General features: G+C 40.0%; 1 protein-coding gene across 4 annotated transcripts in view; it reads right to left on the bottom strand.

Annotated features, from left to right (window-relative positions):
• The window catches only part of LOC108884044 (histone deacetylase 7), a 41,783-nt gene extending 24,396 nt beyond the window's left edge, over window positions 1-17,387 (bottom strand). The window contains exon 1 of one of the 4 annotated variants that reach the window (XM_018677673.2): window positions 17,047-17,387. In XM_018677673.2, the coding sequence (XP_018533189.1) occupies window positions 17,047-17,065 (19 nt within the window). In that variant the 5' untranslated portion in view covers window positions 17,066-17,387. Of the gene's footprint in view, window positions 1-6,869; window positions 7,069-7,949; window positions 8,334-17,046 lie in introns of those variants that run through there. The other 3 variants (XM_018677675.2, XM_018677676.2, XM_018677674.2) reach the window with 3 other exon arrangements.
• Between the last annotated feature and the right edge of the window lie 1,059 nt (window positions 17,388-18,446).

The raw sequence follows: 18,446 nt of genomic DNA, 5'->3' as shown, positions 1-18,446 counted from the left end.
GAAACTGGTGGGGAGTTAATAAGACCAGAATCATTTACCATACAAGATAATATAGAGCAGTTTAAGCTGCGGTTTCAGTTCTGTTGCCCTGCTTGACAGTGCAATACAGAGTTCATAATAACACTATCTGCTCATGTAGAGAGCCTTGTGTTTTCATGTTTTCTGTATATGTGAGACAGGGAACAACAGAGAGATGCACAAGCTTTTGTGTGAGAACTAAAACTTTGATGCATCATTATTTGTACATCTCATCATAGAGACTCAGGCAAACAGACGAATGACAAGTCTCTTGCAAACACTACACCTTGGAATCCTGCCTTGCCAGGTAACTCGAGGAAGTCAAGACCTGTCAGACAAAGCTTAATCTCAGAGAGACTTTCAGCTGGTCTATGCGTCTCTTGACTGCATGTCACTGTTGAAGTTGGCAGGGCTTGTTTCTTTAAGCTTTTTACTATTAAAAAAATGTGAAAGAAAAAACAGGAAGTACCAGTTGCAGAAGAACGGTATGCATTACAAGAAGAATGTCTGTGTTTGCAAAGGAAATCAGACAATCACTGGAGGAGCAGGATGGTGGCAGTGGTAGCGGTGGTGGTGGGGACTAAAATAATCTGCATACACACCCTCTCTCTCACTGTCTCTCTCTCTCTCACATTCACACTCACACTCACACACACACACACAAACACATGATTACCAAACAAGTCCGCTCCCCTGAGAGAAAGGAAATGATCAGGAAGTCAGTCTTACTTCTCTTCTGCAACAGAAAAGAAACACCTGCAGTATATTTTTACCCTGAAAATACTGTGAAGACCAGGCTGCAGCAACCATATGTATCTGAATTCCTCTCACTTGAATAATGTGGCAGTAAATGTTTTCCCAGGGACACATGGTCTACACTGACTCAACTATATTCACTATACATTTTCTATATATTTTAATTTTATATAAAAATCCACTTTTCCAAACAAATATGGTTGCTTTTCTACTGACACTGAAGCTGAGACTTTAGGCAAACTTAGACTGTGACTCATTATATGACTGGACACAAAACCAGCTCAGTCACTGCACTGTGCGTTCAAAAGGCAGACTAAACAGTTAAGGTTTCTTCAACCTATACCCTAAAGGGTTTCAAAAGCTGCTGATTACTTCCTATCAAATTACCAAGAGCTCACTGCAAGAAGATATTTACAGTACATGCTTGTTTCAACATTACATTACGAAAGAGTAGAGCAATGATTCAGGTATTTTTAGCCAGTGTTGTTTGCCATGGTCTGCTATTCATCAACTGTGCTCTAAAAATGCAAGATACATATTTCAAAATGGAAAAGAAATGCTATTTATAAGATAAAATCTGGAATGTTTTAAAAATAAGGAGAAGTGTATATAGATAAGATCTGTGTGCATGCTTCTCTGTCTCTCATTTTCGCGTTGTGGTGCTAAAAATAGGCAGGAGACAAACTTCTGGTTTCTGTAATAGCATATTCGTTTCACAACCATCATCCTCCTTCTGTGGGCCTTCTGCAGTAACACAATGAAGCGCGCGCACACACACACACACACACACACACACACACACCTGTATACATGCACAGGCTTTACTGCTGCGCGCACGCACACACATACACATACACACACACACATACACATACACACACACACACACACACACACACACACACTCACACAGAAACAGTGACTTCCTGTTTCTAAAGTTAGCCTGCACCATAACATCCTCTCGGTTCATTTAGGCAAGCAGAAGCTGCTATTTTGGTTGAATGGCTTCACTGGTTCATTTCTGCAGCCTGAGAGAGTTACAGATGTCCTTCAGCAGTATTTATATCCACTGTGTGGCCCTTAAATGTGCTTTGTTTATTGTTGGGCTGGAGTGAACTCTACAGTGGTACTGAGTAAGACTTAAGTCTGGAAGTCACACATCAGGGTAAATGCTAGTTACTATTTGGATACATAAACACAGGCAGCTTGAGCAGCAGACTTGAGGTTTATGCCTGGTTAGATGAGCAACAAAGCAGAAAGAGCAGAAGTTCAGAGGCAAAATGTCAAATGCAATGTAAACACATAATTTTAATATTGTTTCTAGTAACAGAATGCACGCAAACTTGTGCTGAGTGTAAATTCATTATGATTACAGTGGGTTCTGTATTAACAAGTGCACTCTCTCACACAAAAACAATTTTATAACAGCTTCTCGCAGATACTGGCCACCTTTGGCAGCTCCCCTCTGCCCACCACCTATCTTTCTGTCCTTTCCTCCTGTCCCTCCCCCATCCTTACGTTTACAGGAATCCACAGCTGTTGGGGACATTCTGTCCCTCTGCTTCCGAGCAGCTGGAGTATCAATCTCCTTATGTGTGCATCCATATGTGTGTGTGCTCCTAAGTGTCCATCCTAAACACGCCAAGATATTAATAGCTTGCAGTTGTTTCTTTTGAGTGTACACAGCAGGTCTTTGTGTTTGCATAAGTAGGATCTGCTTGTGCGACAGTTGAGGGTGCGTGTACACATGTATCAGTGCATCAGTGCTTGCCTGTGTTGGTGCCAGTGTATTAATAGTGCCCATTTGTTTCTTTTGAAGGATCACTGTGGCTCTTTGTGCAAGTTTAAGTACATGTAACCAAGGCGGTTTATTTTTAGTGTCACCTGTCAGTAAACACTTGTGTTATTGTAGTTAATCAAGTGCACATATGTGCTGGGATACTGAGTTTGTGCGTTGCTGTTTTTCTCAACATATTAATAGCATCATACCACGTGTTTTTATGAGTGTCTGGCATGTGTGTGTGCTTGTAAGTGTATTAATAGCATTACCAATTGCCCACACATGCTTCTGTATGCATATGGCGTGTGTGCAAGTGGCTGTCAATAATTTCAACCTCATGTATTAGCCATATAGCAAAAGGATGTGAATGGAGAATCGACCACTATGAGAGAGGTGCTGATACTGGACGATACTGGTTTATTTTAGCATAGCAAATATGTTGTTATGTTGTAGATATGTGAACAAAAATATGCAGCACATAAATGTTTTATAGGCTGCATTTTCATATATGATTCTCACTTGTCCTGATTCAAGTTTAACATTTTTGTTGTATTTGTTATAAGTTATCAATAATGATTACACTTTCAGTGAGGTCGGCTATATTAAATGTATTGCTATATTTATAGTTTATAGTTACGGTCATCTGTGATAATGAAATTTTATATCGATAAGATACCACATCCTGCCATACTATCAATCTGTCACAAATGTTTTAGGCTGCGACTAACAGCTAATTTCAAAATTCATTAATCAGCAGATTGCTTTTTGATTAGTTGAGAAAAACAACCTGCTTATCAGCAATCTTAATAGTTTTCCATAAAATAGTGAAAAAAAGTCTTCCACAGTTTCACAAAGAGCCCAAGATGATCACTTTGAATTGTCTGTTCTGTCAAACCAGCAGTCCAAAATGTAAAGCTATTCAGTTTACAGTGATAAGAATACAGAGAGAAGCAGCAAATCCTCACGTTAAAGAAGCTAGAGCCAGAGAATCGTTGGCATTTACACTTGAAAAATGATCAGTATGATAATTTGATTATCATGGTACTTCTGTTGCTCAACTAATTGATTGTTTCAGATTTAAAAACAAATATAGCCAATCTATCATTTTGCATTTGTTTATCCATGCAGTTAAACTGTGTAAGGCATACACATAAAGCACTACTTATTTCCTTTCCCTTCAAGGTAACATAACTTGCTATTGCCGCGACATAAGACTGATACAGTCCTACACTTGACTGTCAGCAGGATAACAGCACAAGCAGATATAAGATTCCTCTGTTGTATAGTCTTTTCTTTCTCTCATAGTCATCAGTACTGTTTTGTACTGTCCCAGCCACTCTCTTCAGAGGTCAGAGGTCAGACACTTATAAGACTTCTCTTGATCTTGTGTCCCTGAGGCGGCGCGGGAAAAAGGTGAGGGGTCGCCAGCTCACTGCTAGAGTTGTGCGCATATGAGAGAGTGTCACAAGCTAGCCTGCTCTTCAGTGTGCTTCTCCAGCTTGATTTCTCACAGCCAAAACAGACTGACAATTGTTGAAATTGTTTCATTATTTCTCCTTTGGGTTCTAAAAGGTCATCATTTTTTGGAGGAGGAAAACATAGCTAAATTTGGCCCAGGGTGCTGTCATAAGGTTGGCATGAGACTGAAACTTTGTCTTGCCCAAGAACGTACACAATGTGTTACTGCTAATAGAGTTGGCACTGATTCTTTTATGACTTGGCAGGTGCTTCTCTTAATAACAGAGAGCGGTAACACAGTAGATTTTTATTAATACACACCCTCATTCAGACATACCATACACAAATTACCACGTTAACTTTGCCCTCAATTATGCAAATCAATACATGAGCTACTATTTGACCTGACAGCAACACCAGCTCACTTCCTTTATGTACTTCAAAAGAAACAGCAACTGATCATCTGAGCATAAACTGATTCAGGTCAGTGGTCTGCAGACCTCATCTCAACCCACAGACACCCTCTGCACTGTGATCCTAACATTACCAGATGTTACTTGAGGAAATAAGGCCTTTAGACTCCCCCATACACACACAGAATTACTGGCATGTATTTATTTTTTTACATGTAAAAACTCAACAGCTGGCATAAGGATAATTTGACTGAGAGAACAGGTTCTCATGCCCACTTCCTAGTATAAGTCGCCCATGTGTCTGCAGTATTCGGTGTATCACAATCTGTTATTGCACACTACGTTGGAAGGCTATGTACACAAAAGGGCTTCTTTGTTTCAAATACACCCTGCAGTCAGTAAGAATAAGGTTACTGTCTTCTGGCAATAGCCTGCTTTTACTGCTGGTTTTGATAAAGTTACTGTCTTTGTTTGAACTTTGTTGATTTCCCTAATACACTCCATCTTTTTGCCCTCTCTCTCTCTCACACACACACACAAATACATACTTGCATGATACACAAGCAGAGTGACGGTCCTGTTGCTGTGTTTTTGAGGAGCAGAGTGTATCAGCAGTCAGCTGAGTTGATCTTAAATCAGGAACAGGAAATGTGATCTGGTGCTCTGGCCAGCCCAGAACACTGTCCCTATTGTCAGCGCACTGCTGTGGCTAACACTGGGAAAACACTGGGGACTTTTAAAGGTTATCTGTCTTGGGAAAAGGTTGATATTCACTTTCACAACTAGCCTGCCACCCAAAATGGATTCCTGATGATGGCCTGATCACTAAATATTACTTTGTCTTTGTTGCGCTTCTTACTATAAATGTAAAAGTCAATCTCAGGTCAATAAGAGGTCAGTGAAGAAGCTAATCCAAGTAATACTCATCAGTGTTTACTCAACTAGGGTTGAAATACTGGTCAAGTACATTGGAAATAAGTGATTAATTGTGTTAGATCCCTAACTCATCCTACCTCATCTTAGTTGTCCATGCATCATGCAAAGTAAAAAAATATAACAATCTACTGAACTCTTTGACTTAAGTAGAGGACATTTGTGAATATGTGTCCCATCTAGAGCACAATGCTTTGTGAAACTATTTTGACAATTAAATAACTGTTTAGCATTTCAGTCATTTGCTAAGCAATGATACCAAGCATTTGCTGGTTTCAGCTTGTCAACTGTGAGGATTTGTTACTGTTCTTTGTCTTATATGATAATATTCAACAGTTTTTGGAATCTGGACTATTGATCAGACAGACTGTTGAGACAGGCATTTTAAAGATCAATTAAAGATTAATCAAGAATTTATCAGCACATTGATCGATAATGAAAGTAACTGTCAGTTGCGGCCCTAGTCCCATCTCACCAACATCTCAACAGTTTAGAGATTCATCTATTAGTAAATTGACATAAAATGAGTTGTCATACAATACAATAATCAATTAATATTTAAGTATTTATTTGAGAAAGTCATTTATAATTGTAAATTGAATATTTTTGAGTTTTGGACTAACAGTCAATAGATAAAACAACACTTTTTTGTAACATTTTGTAAACAAAGTGATTAAAGAAATATTCATCGAAAATAATTAGATAAATCTATAAAGAATTAATTTTTAATGCAGCTCTACTTTCAACTCAGAGAAAGACTAATAAAAAATCCAAACAGTTAAGCACTCAAGATTTCTAATTCTGGCCTTATTGAATTGTACTAATTATATGTACATTCAAGACTTTCACATTCAAACTCTCACACAAGACAACTGTCACATCTCTCTACCACCTGTTTCAAAACAGTATGTATCAAACCACACAGTAAGTTGAATGTTCATAAACACGATCATCTTATGAGTTTTAAATAACTGTGACTTTCTATTAGATGGCACAACAGTATACAAAGTGAAACCCAGCTTCATACCTCATGGGCAAGTCATAACAACAATGACTGCTAGCAACCACATCACATTGCACATCTGATACAAACGATATGATTTCCAAGCTATAGCGCCGATTACCTAACAACTAGTTAGACTCACAGCTGATGCCAGCTGTAAGAGGAAAGAGCTGACTCCAGTCAGCATGAAAAAATGTCTTGAATGTAGGCAAACCACACAGACAGGGAGACAAGCGGTAGGAATAATTTTCTTTGTCCATAAGACGATGAGGCCCGTTCAGTAAAGATGACTATGACCGAGCCAAACCCACAGTCACAACTTGTGGAGCAAGGGGGGCCTTTGTGATCAACCGCTTGGGTAAGATGACACTGATCATGTAGCATGAAGGGTTGGTGACTATGATCAAAGTCTTTATTCAGTGATACGCTTTTGTAAACACATGCATGCCTGGATACGGTATTTGCAGGTTGTACAGACAATCCCGCAAGCACACAGGTAGACACTCACCCATTCAAGGTGGTAATGATCACTGCCGGTTATCTGAGATGATGAGGGGAAAAAAACGAAGGAGCAAGAGAGAGATCTAAAAGGAAACAGAAAGGGGGCAGAGGACTGTAGGTGGTGTCGATTCCTTTGGCATGGCCCACATGAAACTAATGTAACCGTATCCCCACAACAGCACCGAGGCTATGACCTCATCCCGTCCAGAGAGGGAACCTGGACACATGAGAGCATTATTCCACGCATGGCTGCTGCCGCTCGTGCATGTGTGGATGTGTATGAGTGTGTGTGTGTGTGTGTGTACATGTGCATCTGTACGCATGTTTTCATTTTCTGGGGACTGAAGGGGCTTGGGTGGGATCTAACAATTTTTACAACTTCTGTCATAATACAGCACACACATTCAAACACAGCTGCCCACCCCACAGCCTATCAAACAACCAAGCATTTGTTGCCTAGTGGTGAGTGAGTCAAACTTTTCAATGACGTTATGGACAGAAATACATCCAATAGGAAATTCTACACTTGCACTCACAATGAGCCCTTAATGCTACAATTACACAATTATTTGCCCTATTTATCACCTTAAAATAGCTTCACTGCCTGTCAGATTAAGGTAATTACCAGGGCACCTGGAGTTACACAGTCAATTAGTTCAGACAGGTAATGAGGCATTTACTTTTTCAGACTGCAGTATCTGACACTGGCTCATGACCTCATACACTTAGTCTGATTTTATAAATGATTATGGCTGCTGTATTTCTCTCTGAAAACATCAAACTGTTATTGAAAATCTCAGTCAGGTGAGTTTTTACACCTGCTGAGTCTGGACACAAGCCAGACAGAAGGATAACACGGATTCATGGCAGCGTTGATGGCAGTCAGTTGAAATTTAGTTCACATTTTCACCACAAGAGACTAACACTTTTTTCAGTTCAAGTATTTCAGCTGACATTAACTGTTGTACACAAACGCAGCGGTAACAGTAAAGACATCCTTTAAATAAAGATTAGAAGTAGTTACAACTCTCAAACGCGTTTGCTAGCTACTTCACAGTGCACGTTAGCAAATTTAAAGATCGCCTACCTTTTGGAGGTGAAGTTCAATTTCATGCGATACCGGAGGGACAAACAGTAAGTTTTAAAGTAGAAAATTCAAGTCAGACAAAGGAGAGGGCGGATAAAAACTTCGTCCAGCCGTCTGTACGTGTCATTTTGGGTCTTTCTAACTGAACTTGTCGTTGTGTGACCGTTGGCTGTCCGTTCTTCTCAAACAAAATCAAAAACGCTGGTTCCAACCGTCAGCACGCGCCGCTGTCGGAGCTGTATTCAAGTCAAGCTCAGCACCTGAAGATGTTTAGGTAATTATCTAAGAAAAACACTGTGTACCGTCACCGAAAGCTGCTCTCTACGTCGGTGTCTCCTCCTCACTGAGTGTGTATGTGTGTGTGTATGTGTGTGACGGTGGTGAAACTGCTGATAAAACCTGCTGGGAGTCTCACTTTCATCCGTGCGTGCTGCTGGTGTGAGGGCTCCATCTGCTGAACTCAGCTGGGTAAGGATGCTGCATATGTGTATGTGTGTGTGAGTTAAAACGAACCCTTTGGCACAGATAGGTAAAAGCCCCACCACCATCACCGGTACATAAAACGGCCACAGGGTCATTTTGTGTCCCTTTGCGGATGTGCTGTGTCCATTTTGCGTCTCTTTATAGCATAGGAATAGGAGGCATTTAAAATGTGGCAGTGGCAATCCGTCACTTGCCCAAAATATTTTTAATAGACTAGCTGTCTTTTCCTGTATTCTGGTGCCTTTTAACAGGTGGTAACTGGCTATAGCAGCATGAGAATCACATAGTTGAAGATATTAAAGCTAAAAGTAAAGAAATTGATCCAACATTTTTATCTAAACTTGAGGATCTCTTTTTGCTCACACGCAGTTGCAATTTCTGTTAAGTTAATTTCTTGAATCTAATCAAATCAATGAGTGAAGTGGAGAGAAGAACTGTGGTCAAAGTGCCCCTGCATCCTCCAATAAACTACAATCATCTTCCAAACATTTCTACTACTATGAAGACTCACCAGCACCTGAGGCCCATGCACAAGCAAACCTATGCACATGAGATGAGCTCTGTTTTTTTAAATTATCTTAAGTGGGAGAAATCAATCAATCACGTTCTTGGGAATTGGAGACAATTTTGTGTTCTAGTTTATACATGGGCCAGGCTTTTATTTGTGACAACAGGTAGCAGCTGGCCATTACAAGGGACTCTGCTAAACATGCACTGATTACTACCAGCAATAACTTACTTTCCTCTTTGTAAAAAAAACAACAACAAAAAAAACAACAAAAATAGACCAGTCTCCTCTACAATATCAATCAGAATAAATCTCCCTCCATATCTTTCACTATTTTTCAAGTGTTAATCTTAACATTATATAGCTTTGGTATAGAGATTTTGTAACATACACAAGACGGTTACAAGCAACAGATGAACCTAATATGACCATTTACTTGAATGCCAAGCTTTGATTTTCAGCAAGACAACAATTTCCTGAACACAATGTGGTGAGTGCGTGTGATTCACCTTCACCAAAGTCTCTGCCTTAACTTCACTACCTGGCTCCCAGTCATGTGCACATCTGACTGGTCCACTGCAGCTAGGTACAGCAATACCCCTTAGACAAACCAGAGCAGATGGTGTGGTGGATTTAATAATGAAGCACTGACACAGAGTTCTAAAAAGAGTGTAGTGGACAGATTTTTCACATGGCAAAAAAATGGCTGTGACACTCTCACTTCTGTGACTTTTAGTTCTATGATTTTCGTACAGTCACTTCCATACATTCTCAGTAGGCCCATTCAGTAATCCATCTGTGTTTGATACCTGCAGTTCTATGGATTAAAAAAAGATTTTAGATCATTTAAGGGGCTACATGCTCCAGTACAGTAAAGTAACTAATGGGCTCTTTTAATAGCAGACATTTTATCTTGTTCTTCAGTGGTTAGCATTGTGCAAAGTCCATAGTCCAAAGACATGCACATTAGGTTAAAATGGTGACTCTAGTTTGCCCATAGGTCAGAATGTGAATGTGAACACTTTGTCCTATTTATGTTTGGCCTGCGATGGACTGGCGATCCATACAGGGTGCACCCTGCTTCTCGCCCAATGTCAGCTCAGACAGGCTCCAGCCCCCCTACGACCCTTAACAGATAAGCGGTATAGATAATAGATGGATGGATGGATTTTATCTTGTCTTACATGTTTTGCTTTGTTCTTTATAAGTGTCCCTAGTAAGTCATCACAGTGTGACAGTGAGCATGTACAATACCAGGACCCTGAAACTGAGGCAGCTACTGTAAATGTAATTTGGCCATCATTAATATTATTAATTACACGTATGCTTTTACTGTGACATGCCAAAATGTTTTTTTAATGTATGTAACTATAGTATGTAAATATAGATAATGAATTTATCTGCCATTTATGTAGATTTGCTGATGATATGGCATTCATTGCTGCAGAGGAAAGACACAAACAAAGAGCTGAAATATTTACATTGAAGTTATATGGATTTTAGATTCTTTTTTGACTGCAGTCTACATTTTACAGCAGATACAGTATATGTTTAAGCAATGCAACATCTGTATCTGTGGTACACTTTTTATAGCATCAGACAGGATATTTTTGAGGGAAGTGGTGAGCCTGGCCAGAAGTAAATACGGCCATCAAAATGATTGGAAAACCACAGACACAAATGTTAAAAATATATCTGCATATCACGCCTCAAATATTACACATCTCTTTACATCCACTTTACAACAAATTTGATCTGCTTCATGCAGGAGTTGCTGTACAGCCTCCAGAACCTCTAAAAACAATGAAAAAGTTTTTTATACCATTAAATTCAGTTTTCTTGAATTCTTGATATGCTGCCAACTTGCAGCCAATGCAGCTTGCTTGGTGCCACTGTGTTTATTTTTTACTGCACTCTACATGTGCGTTTTTCCTGATTTTATTGTATTGTATCTTTATTTTGGGATCTTGCCAATTTGTGAGGCAAATTTTCACCCCTGTTGACAACAAGTTCAGTTCTGTTGCATGATCGCTGATGCATACATGCAAATCCAGACATACACCAACACAAAGTTAGTTCATTTGCATAGTGTTGTCTGTTACAACGCTATCTGTCCCAGACTGAACTCTAACTGTCTCTCACAGATTCCTCAACCCTGCTTGAGGACAAATCCACACTTTGCAATACAGAAGTCCACATCATTTGATCCATGAAGATAAACCAGTCAGGGTCAAAACAACTACTAAAGGATTTTGAGCTAGGCCAGACTCTCATTTCATGTGACCCAGAGATTGGTCCTGCTCCTGGGAAGTTTGCTGTTGTTCAGTTAAATTATGTTGTTCAGGGAAAATTACAGCCCGAGTTTAAAAACAGAGCTATCAACAACACTGAGTCTAATTCCAACAACAGTATGTCTTTTCCCCTGTGCTCTTGGCAAGGCTTAACAGTCCATCCCTCAGTCACGGGGTCTGACTGTGGCCTGAATAATTTGAGATACGTAGAAGCAAATTGAATTTCATAGCAGGTCTTCCATTTTGAACAGCACATGCTTGAGACAGACCTCCTTCTATTTGCAGATGTAGAGGATGCATCGTAATGGTTGCTTCCTGAGTTATATTTTTTTCTGGATTTAGTTCATTTATAAAAAGTTTCCATTTGGAACAGCATATATATCAAAATGTGTTTATTTACAGATTTGACGTGGCCTTTGCAAATAATCTCATCCGACAATATCAGCATGTCATGATTATATTAAACACATTAAATACTAATCATTCATAAAATGTAATGTGTAATTCAATATTGCTAGTGGCCATTGTAAGCCGTTGTAAGTTTGTTTGTTGTTGGCACCAGCATGTGTTTCTGTTAACACGTCATCATCAGATGTCAATGAAGCTCTCCCTTCTTATCTTTCCCCCTCACACCTATTTCTACACTGCCTCGTCCCTCATAGGGGCAGTGCCCCTGCTGGTTAGCATGTGGGGGGTTTGGATCTGTATGTTTGTGTGTCAGGCTACCTGTATATGTGTGTGTGTGTGTGTGTGTGTGTGTGTGTGTGTGTGTGTGTGTGTGTGTGTGTGTGTAAGTGTGTATGACAGACTGGATCATAGAGGAAGGGACCAGTCTTTAGACCCTTCAATAAAAACATCTCCACCTTACAGTACAATGAAGTATGAGAGAGATGCTGTGGAAAAGTCTTCACCAGACCCTCACAGAGATGTGATTTTAGAGGATCTTAAAAATTGAAAGCTGTAGCAGCGAAGAATTGCAAAAAACACATATGGCATACATGGGTAGGACTCCAAGGTAGAGTTTTGTGGCCAGGAGGGCTCACTCCTCTTCCAGTCACAGGAAGCCAGTAGGAATGAGAGGAATGCAGTCAGGCAATACGGTGATGGAGCGAGCAGCAGTTGCAGGGCAGATTGCCAAGATGAATGAAAGAAAAGGGGGGAGTCAAGGAAAGATAGGGACAGTGAGAAAGTGATTAGAGAGTAGAAAAGGCCGGGATACAAATAATTAAGATGCACAATCAGGCAAAAGCCAACATCGGCAGGCCTCCAGAGCCGCACAGACGTGCTCACATACAAAAACAATGTGGTGCGAGTGTAATTGTTCTCTCTGGTATTGACAGTTTGATGTGGATAATGTGCGTGATGTTAGAGGAGTCACTGACAGAGATGCCTCAGTACACTATTCTGACGTGTGGAATGTGAGCAGCTATCAGTCTGACAGATTTCCTGGTAACGGGTGGAGGCTGGGGGTCCGCAAACAAGAATTTGTTTTTTACTATCTAGGGGGTCATCCTTCCTTACAGACACACACATGCATGCAGAGACATGCACTGTCTTGTAGACAGTATAGTGAGGCATGCACACGGATACACACAACATATGGCCAACTTTTTAAAAAAATCAGTTTTTCTCTATGACATTTTCAGTTTGACAATTTAGTAAAGTCAGTTTTATTTTTATAGTGGAAAATGACCAATGTTTCTGCAATATATATAACAAATTAATCAGTCTTTCTCCACAAAAAACCCTTCAACAGGAAAAAAGGGAGAGTCCTTGGGAAGAGAAACAGAAGAGGTACCTCCTCCAGGACTGGCAAACATGAAATAGGTGTCATATATAGAGTAGACAGAATTAGTAGTAGTGTTAGTGATAAGTTACTGGTAAGATGTGATGGTATGATAGACTTAAAGCTGCACTAATCGCTATTTTCATGTTAAACATTGATAAGATCAGAAGTGTTATGTGAAGTTTCTTCATTTATTCTCTCTCTCTCTCGCATTCACATAACATCATTGTTTTGGTTTTACAGCTCAAAACTTTACTGCTTTGATTCATTCTCACTGCTCAAATCAATCTCATTTTCAGCTACACCAGGCAGCTTTTTTTTGCTGTAACAAACCTCCTGTATGCTACTTGCCCAGCAACAAACAGCAGACAAACAAAGTTAGCGAGGTGTTAAATCACAACTTAAAGTGGAGTACAGTTCAATTAAACTAAAAATCCACAAACCACGTTGCCTTGTTACATACATAAAAAGAAAAAAGGTTCCATTTCATATGTAACAAAAGTGGTTGCAGAGACGCACAGTTCTCTCAGTCTCTTTATAATAACCATTGCACGTGTTCAGGTAGGCCCCACGAAGCTGTAGCTAGCAGCTGTGTGGTAACTTTGAACCGAGAAGTCGCTGGAGGCTGCTCGCAGCGGTGGGTAGCCTCTAAAGCCTTTCCATTCCCGAGAGCAAAGCAAAGTCAACCCACAGAGGGGAGAGATAGCACTTAGCACTCGCCTAGTTTCTCTGGAAACTGACTGTGATGCTGGAAAGAGTTGCTTTACAACGCCTTCACACTCCCGTGTGCACACGTGCGGAAAAACGTCAAAAAACAGTTCAGAATAGTGTGTGCCCCTTTGAAAAGACTTTTTCAAATGAGCATGACATGTCTTTTAAAATTACTACAGTCAAAATGAACAGTGGTGACTTCACAGAAGCTCCTGTGATCTTAAAGCTCATTTGAAAAAGTCTTGTGGTGCCTGTTGGTTATTATACTGTAAAAAATGAAGAACATTGATAGGGTTGAACATCCAGTAGCTTAACATTATGGGAACAACCACACATTTCTGAAAATCCCCCTGCATCTTAACTCACATTATGGCCTGAATGTTAAAGTAAACAGGTGTGAAAAGATGAGTCATTAAAAAGTAATTAAAATCTGTTAAACTTCCTGCTATAGTGTTAATCTCTGACTGTAAACTTTGAACTGTCTACATCCTCCTCCACAACAACATCCCTCTGACAGTGTTTCCCTGTACAATTAAGACTTCCCTGTGGCAGTAACATTCAATAACTACTGCTGCAGTGGATCAGATTCTTGCAGTAAAAATACTATTCCACAAGGGGGTAGCGCTCAAATAAATGACTGCATCTATTGTTTATTACCTATACACAAACAACAGCCCGTTCATGTGTAAGGGATGGTATACTCTGGACCACTCATTAGTATCACGCACATCAAGCACCCATCTTAAATGTTCTTTCCTCATCCCTTTATGGCACTCACTTGACCTCAGTTGGCAGTTTCTGCTGTCATGAAGAACCCTCTTCAGACCAGAGCAGACTTAATGAGAGGTGATCTCTATTTGGATTGCCATACTTTTGGCCCTACTGTATGGCCAAGTTACTCTACTGTCCTTCTGCAAGTTGGAAAATGTAATGCACCAGTGCAAATCCAAAAAAGTGATTTTGGTAATGGAAAACAAAGATGTACATAAGTTTTGATTGGACTGACACTACTAGAGAAAATAAAACCCTTCTCAACAAGTCATTATTGATGGAGGTTTCAATAAGCAAACAATGACCTTTAAGGGAAAGCCTAAATACAGTACACAAGACAAGTGTTGCAGATTTGAAACTGAAAGACAAGGCACACAACATTGTTTCCTCTCTGTTCCCTCAGTCGACACCCACCCGTGCTGTGACTCCCTCTCAGAGATGTAGTCTGAGTCGTTGACCCCTAGAGAGGGAGAGTTATGTCCCCTGAGGGCCACTTCCAGCTGACTGTGGCCTCTTAACCTGCTGCCCCTCGACCTTTACAAACCAAACAAACACAGAGTCTGATGATTTATCACAATGACAGAAATATGGACGCTCAAGTTTATTGAGCTATTTATACAGTTTGGCTGCTAGGACTGGTTTCCCACTTTGCACAGGACAATTTTTTGTTCTCCCCTAATTAAACTAAATATAGCTTCTCAGTAGCAACTAACAAGGACTTTAATCATCAGTGAATCCATCATTTATTTTACTCATGTTAATCTGTTGACTATGTGGTCTATAAAGTGACCATCACAAGTTCTTTAGTCCCCAAGATGACATATTGTTAAATACGACCACTTAAAAGAAAGTCAGTATGCTATCATAGATGTAATGTACAAAAACATTCACATTTTAGTATCTGGAACCAGTTTTTTTTTTTTTTTTTTTGGCTTTAAAACAGCAGCAGTTAGGATTGATTGATTATCAAAATAAATATCCGTTTGCCCATTTTCTGTCAATTGACTGAACATTTCTGCCCTAAGTTCATACTAAGAATCTGTAAACCATTCAATATGATAAAGGGTGCTTTTAGCTAACAATCTCAATTTAAAGGCTTTAGTTCAACAGAGCATTTTTCAGATTTTGAGTAAGAAGTAATGGATGGATGAGGAGACACAATAATATGATTATCAGGTAATCTGGGGATCAGTTTTGATTATGCTGAAACACTGAACTCCTAGAATTTATTAAATATCATATATAAGTTTGGACAGGGTGGCATCTGTCCAAGTAGAGTTTGTAATCTTTCCGCTCCAGTTTGCTAAGTTTTTATCAGTGCCTAACTCCCTACGACATCAATTTGTGCTCATCAGTCGCACGTATAAGGACAAACAAACAACACCATGAATATCATCATTTTACCCCCATTATTTTCGGAGAGGACACAGAGCAGTTAAAGTCTGATTTATTGCCCAACAAACCACGTAGACAAGTCTCTAAAAATGGAGCAGCACGGGAGAGTAAAAATAGAGCGAAAGTTTAGTGTTTTGGGCAAGAGAGCAAGCAAAGTCTGAGGCCAGCATTTCATCTTATGCGGCAAGATTTATGTACGGTGCACAAAAAACACAAGGAGGAAGGGGGTGAAAAGCTAAAGCTGCCATACAGTGGACTCTCCTTACATTCAACCCACTTTCTAATAATGTGGTTTTAAGCATGTGCCAGCGGGGATGTGATGTACAAGACTGGTTAGAGATTTATAAAAGTCATGTGTCTGTGGGCGAAAGATGTATGCACGTATAAGCAAGATTTGACAACTCAAGCATGTCAACACTACAGTTTTTGCTCCTTGCTTGAAAATAGAGTTATTCAGTACAGAGGATAGCCAGTGTTGTGACAACAAGTTACTTAACCCTGACTGTGTCAACTAAACCTCTTTCTAGCCCTTCGCTGAACACCTTCTCTTCCTCATCTCTGTCTCTCTTTGCTTGTTTCCTTCAGCATTACAGTGAAGGACTGTGGTTGTGTGACTCCTCATTCTTTGCACTCTTAATACTTTTCGTGGACAGACCAGCTCTCCAGGGTGGGTGGGTCTGTTTCCAATTTTCTCCCCTTCCCTGTCCTGAGAAACAACACTTCCAAAACCAAACAAATAAAACCCCTGCAAAAAAGTTCAATTTTTTTCCCCCTGTTGCTGACCACAGTTTTCCTCTAAACATTCCTCTGCATTTATATGTCTACATAATTTTGAAGCTTTTGCAGTGATATCAGAGTGTAACTGCCTCTCTAAATCCAGAACAAACCCAAGCTTCTCACAAGCCAACCAAACCTGACCATCTGCTGGTAGCAACAGCACATAGTGAAGACTCAGACCAACAACTGGACTCAAAGAATCAGTCTGGACAAAAATGTGTAAACATCTGCAGCTAGAGTCCTCTCTTTACTGTATAATAAATAAAAGATTGACGTACTTTCCCAGTAATTTACAGTCATTTTTAAAATGTAGCTTTCACACATTTTTTCCCAGATAGATATATATATTATGCACAAAGGTGTTAGATCTCTTACCAGTTTTGGGTGCTGACATCCAGTGAGAGGTCCCACTGTGCTCCCACAGCAGTCCAGTCAATCACAGAGGCAGCAGTCGGACAGGCTAGGGAGGTTCGGGGGAGAAGATAGATCCTGCTTTGACGGGGGAGTGGTGCAGCAGCTGCTGGAGCCCGGCTGTGCACTGACAGAGAGAGTCACAGTCAACTGCTTGACACAACGGGCTCCCTCTGACTTTTCTGTCTTGCGCTTCCTCTCATGTGAGCTCAACTATCTCTCTCTCTCTCTCTCTCTTCTTACTCACTCACTCTCTCTCAATCTCTTTTTCAGAGAAGACACAGTTGCTCTGCCCTATCACCCCACTGTAACTTTTTGTCAGTGCTGCCCCTGCACCAGAACCTCCGGGGAGGGAGGGGAGGAGGGATGTGTGCCTGCAAGTATGTGTGTGTGTGCACGCGTCTGTGTATGTGTGTGTGTGTTAGAAAGAAAGAGAGAGAAAAAGAGAGAGAGAGAGCAAGCGGCAGACTGTGTAGCTGCTTGTGTCTGACAGACAATAGCAGGAAGTGTTGCTTTAGGATGCACAAAGTACACAGGGCCAAAATAACTAAGTTGCATCAAGCATTACAAGTGTTAAAAGACATATTAAAATAGTTTTACACTTTTGCTTGTTAAATTGGGAGCAATATCGCTGTGAACAAAAATGTGCAAAGTGAGTTTCTCATTGGTGTGTCAATGTCGTCATTTATTTGCCACTAGAGCATAATTTACACTAGTTTTGTAGCCAGAAATATGTGCTGGTGGGATGAAAATGGCTCTAAAGCAGCTGTTAAAAAGGCAGACTAATCACTGAAACCAAAAGAGTGACTATTTAATGTTTGTTTTTAAATGTAGTCATTTACCCTACTTAGTTTAATTTAAGTGTTAATTTATGATGTATTTATATGTTTTTCCGCAGCAGGGATAGGGATGATAATCCACACAGCCTATTTAGTGGTTCACTTTTACCCATTCTCTTTCCTGTACTTAGGTAAACTTCTGTAATGACATGGTATTACTTTCAAGAGATGCAACCATAGAGGCATGTGCTGCACATAAAACCCATTTTCTTTCGCCAGTTATTCAAAGGCAGCAATTTACTCATGGTGCTTATCAAAGGCAGATAACTATAGTATGTAGCACTGAGCTGTTTTTTTTAAACCAAGACCCAGTCAAGCTCCAACTTCTGTGTAAACACACAAATGGAGCATTCAGTGTGATTACTTACACAAGGCGACATATTTCACCACTGCAATTACATTTCAGCCTGAGTGATATTAACAAGGGAGAACACAGCCAGGATGTTGGTGATTTAGGAGAGAACAATTCAACAGTGTTGTATACTTTTAACTAATTATAGTAGTTTATGTCAATGTGATCTTATC

Source organism: Lates calcarifer, linkage group LG12 (genome assembly GCF_001640805.2).
Source record: "Lates calcarifer isolate ASB-BC8 linkage group LG12, TLL_Latcal_v3, whole genome shotgun sequence".
Classification (NCBI taxonomy): domain Eukaryota; kingdom Metazoa; phylum Chordata; class Actinopteri; family Centropomidae; genus Lates; species Lates calcarifer.
Note: the sequence above shows the minus strand (reverse complement) of the source record. Positions and strands in the feature narration are given on the sequence as shown.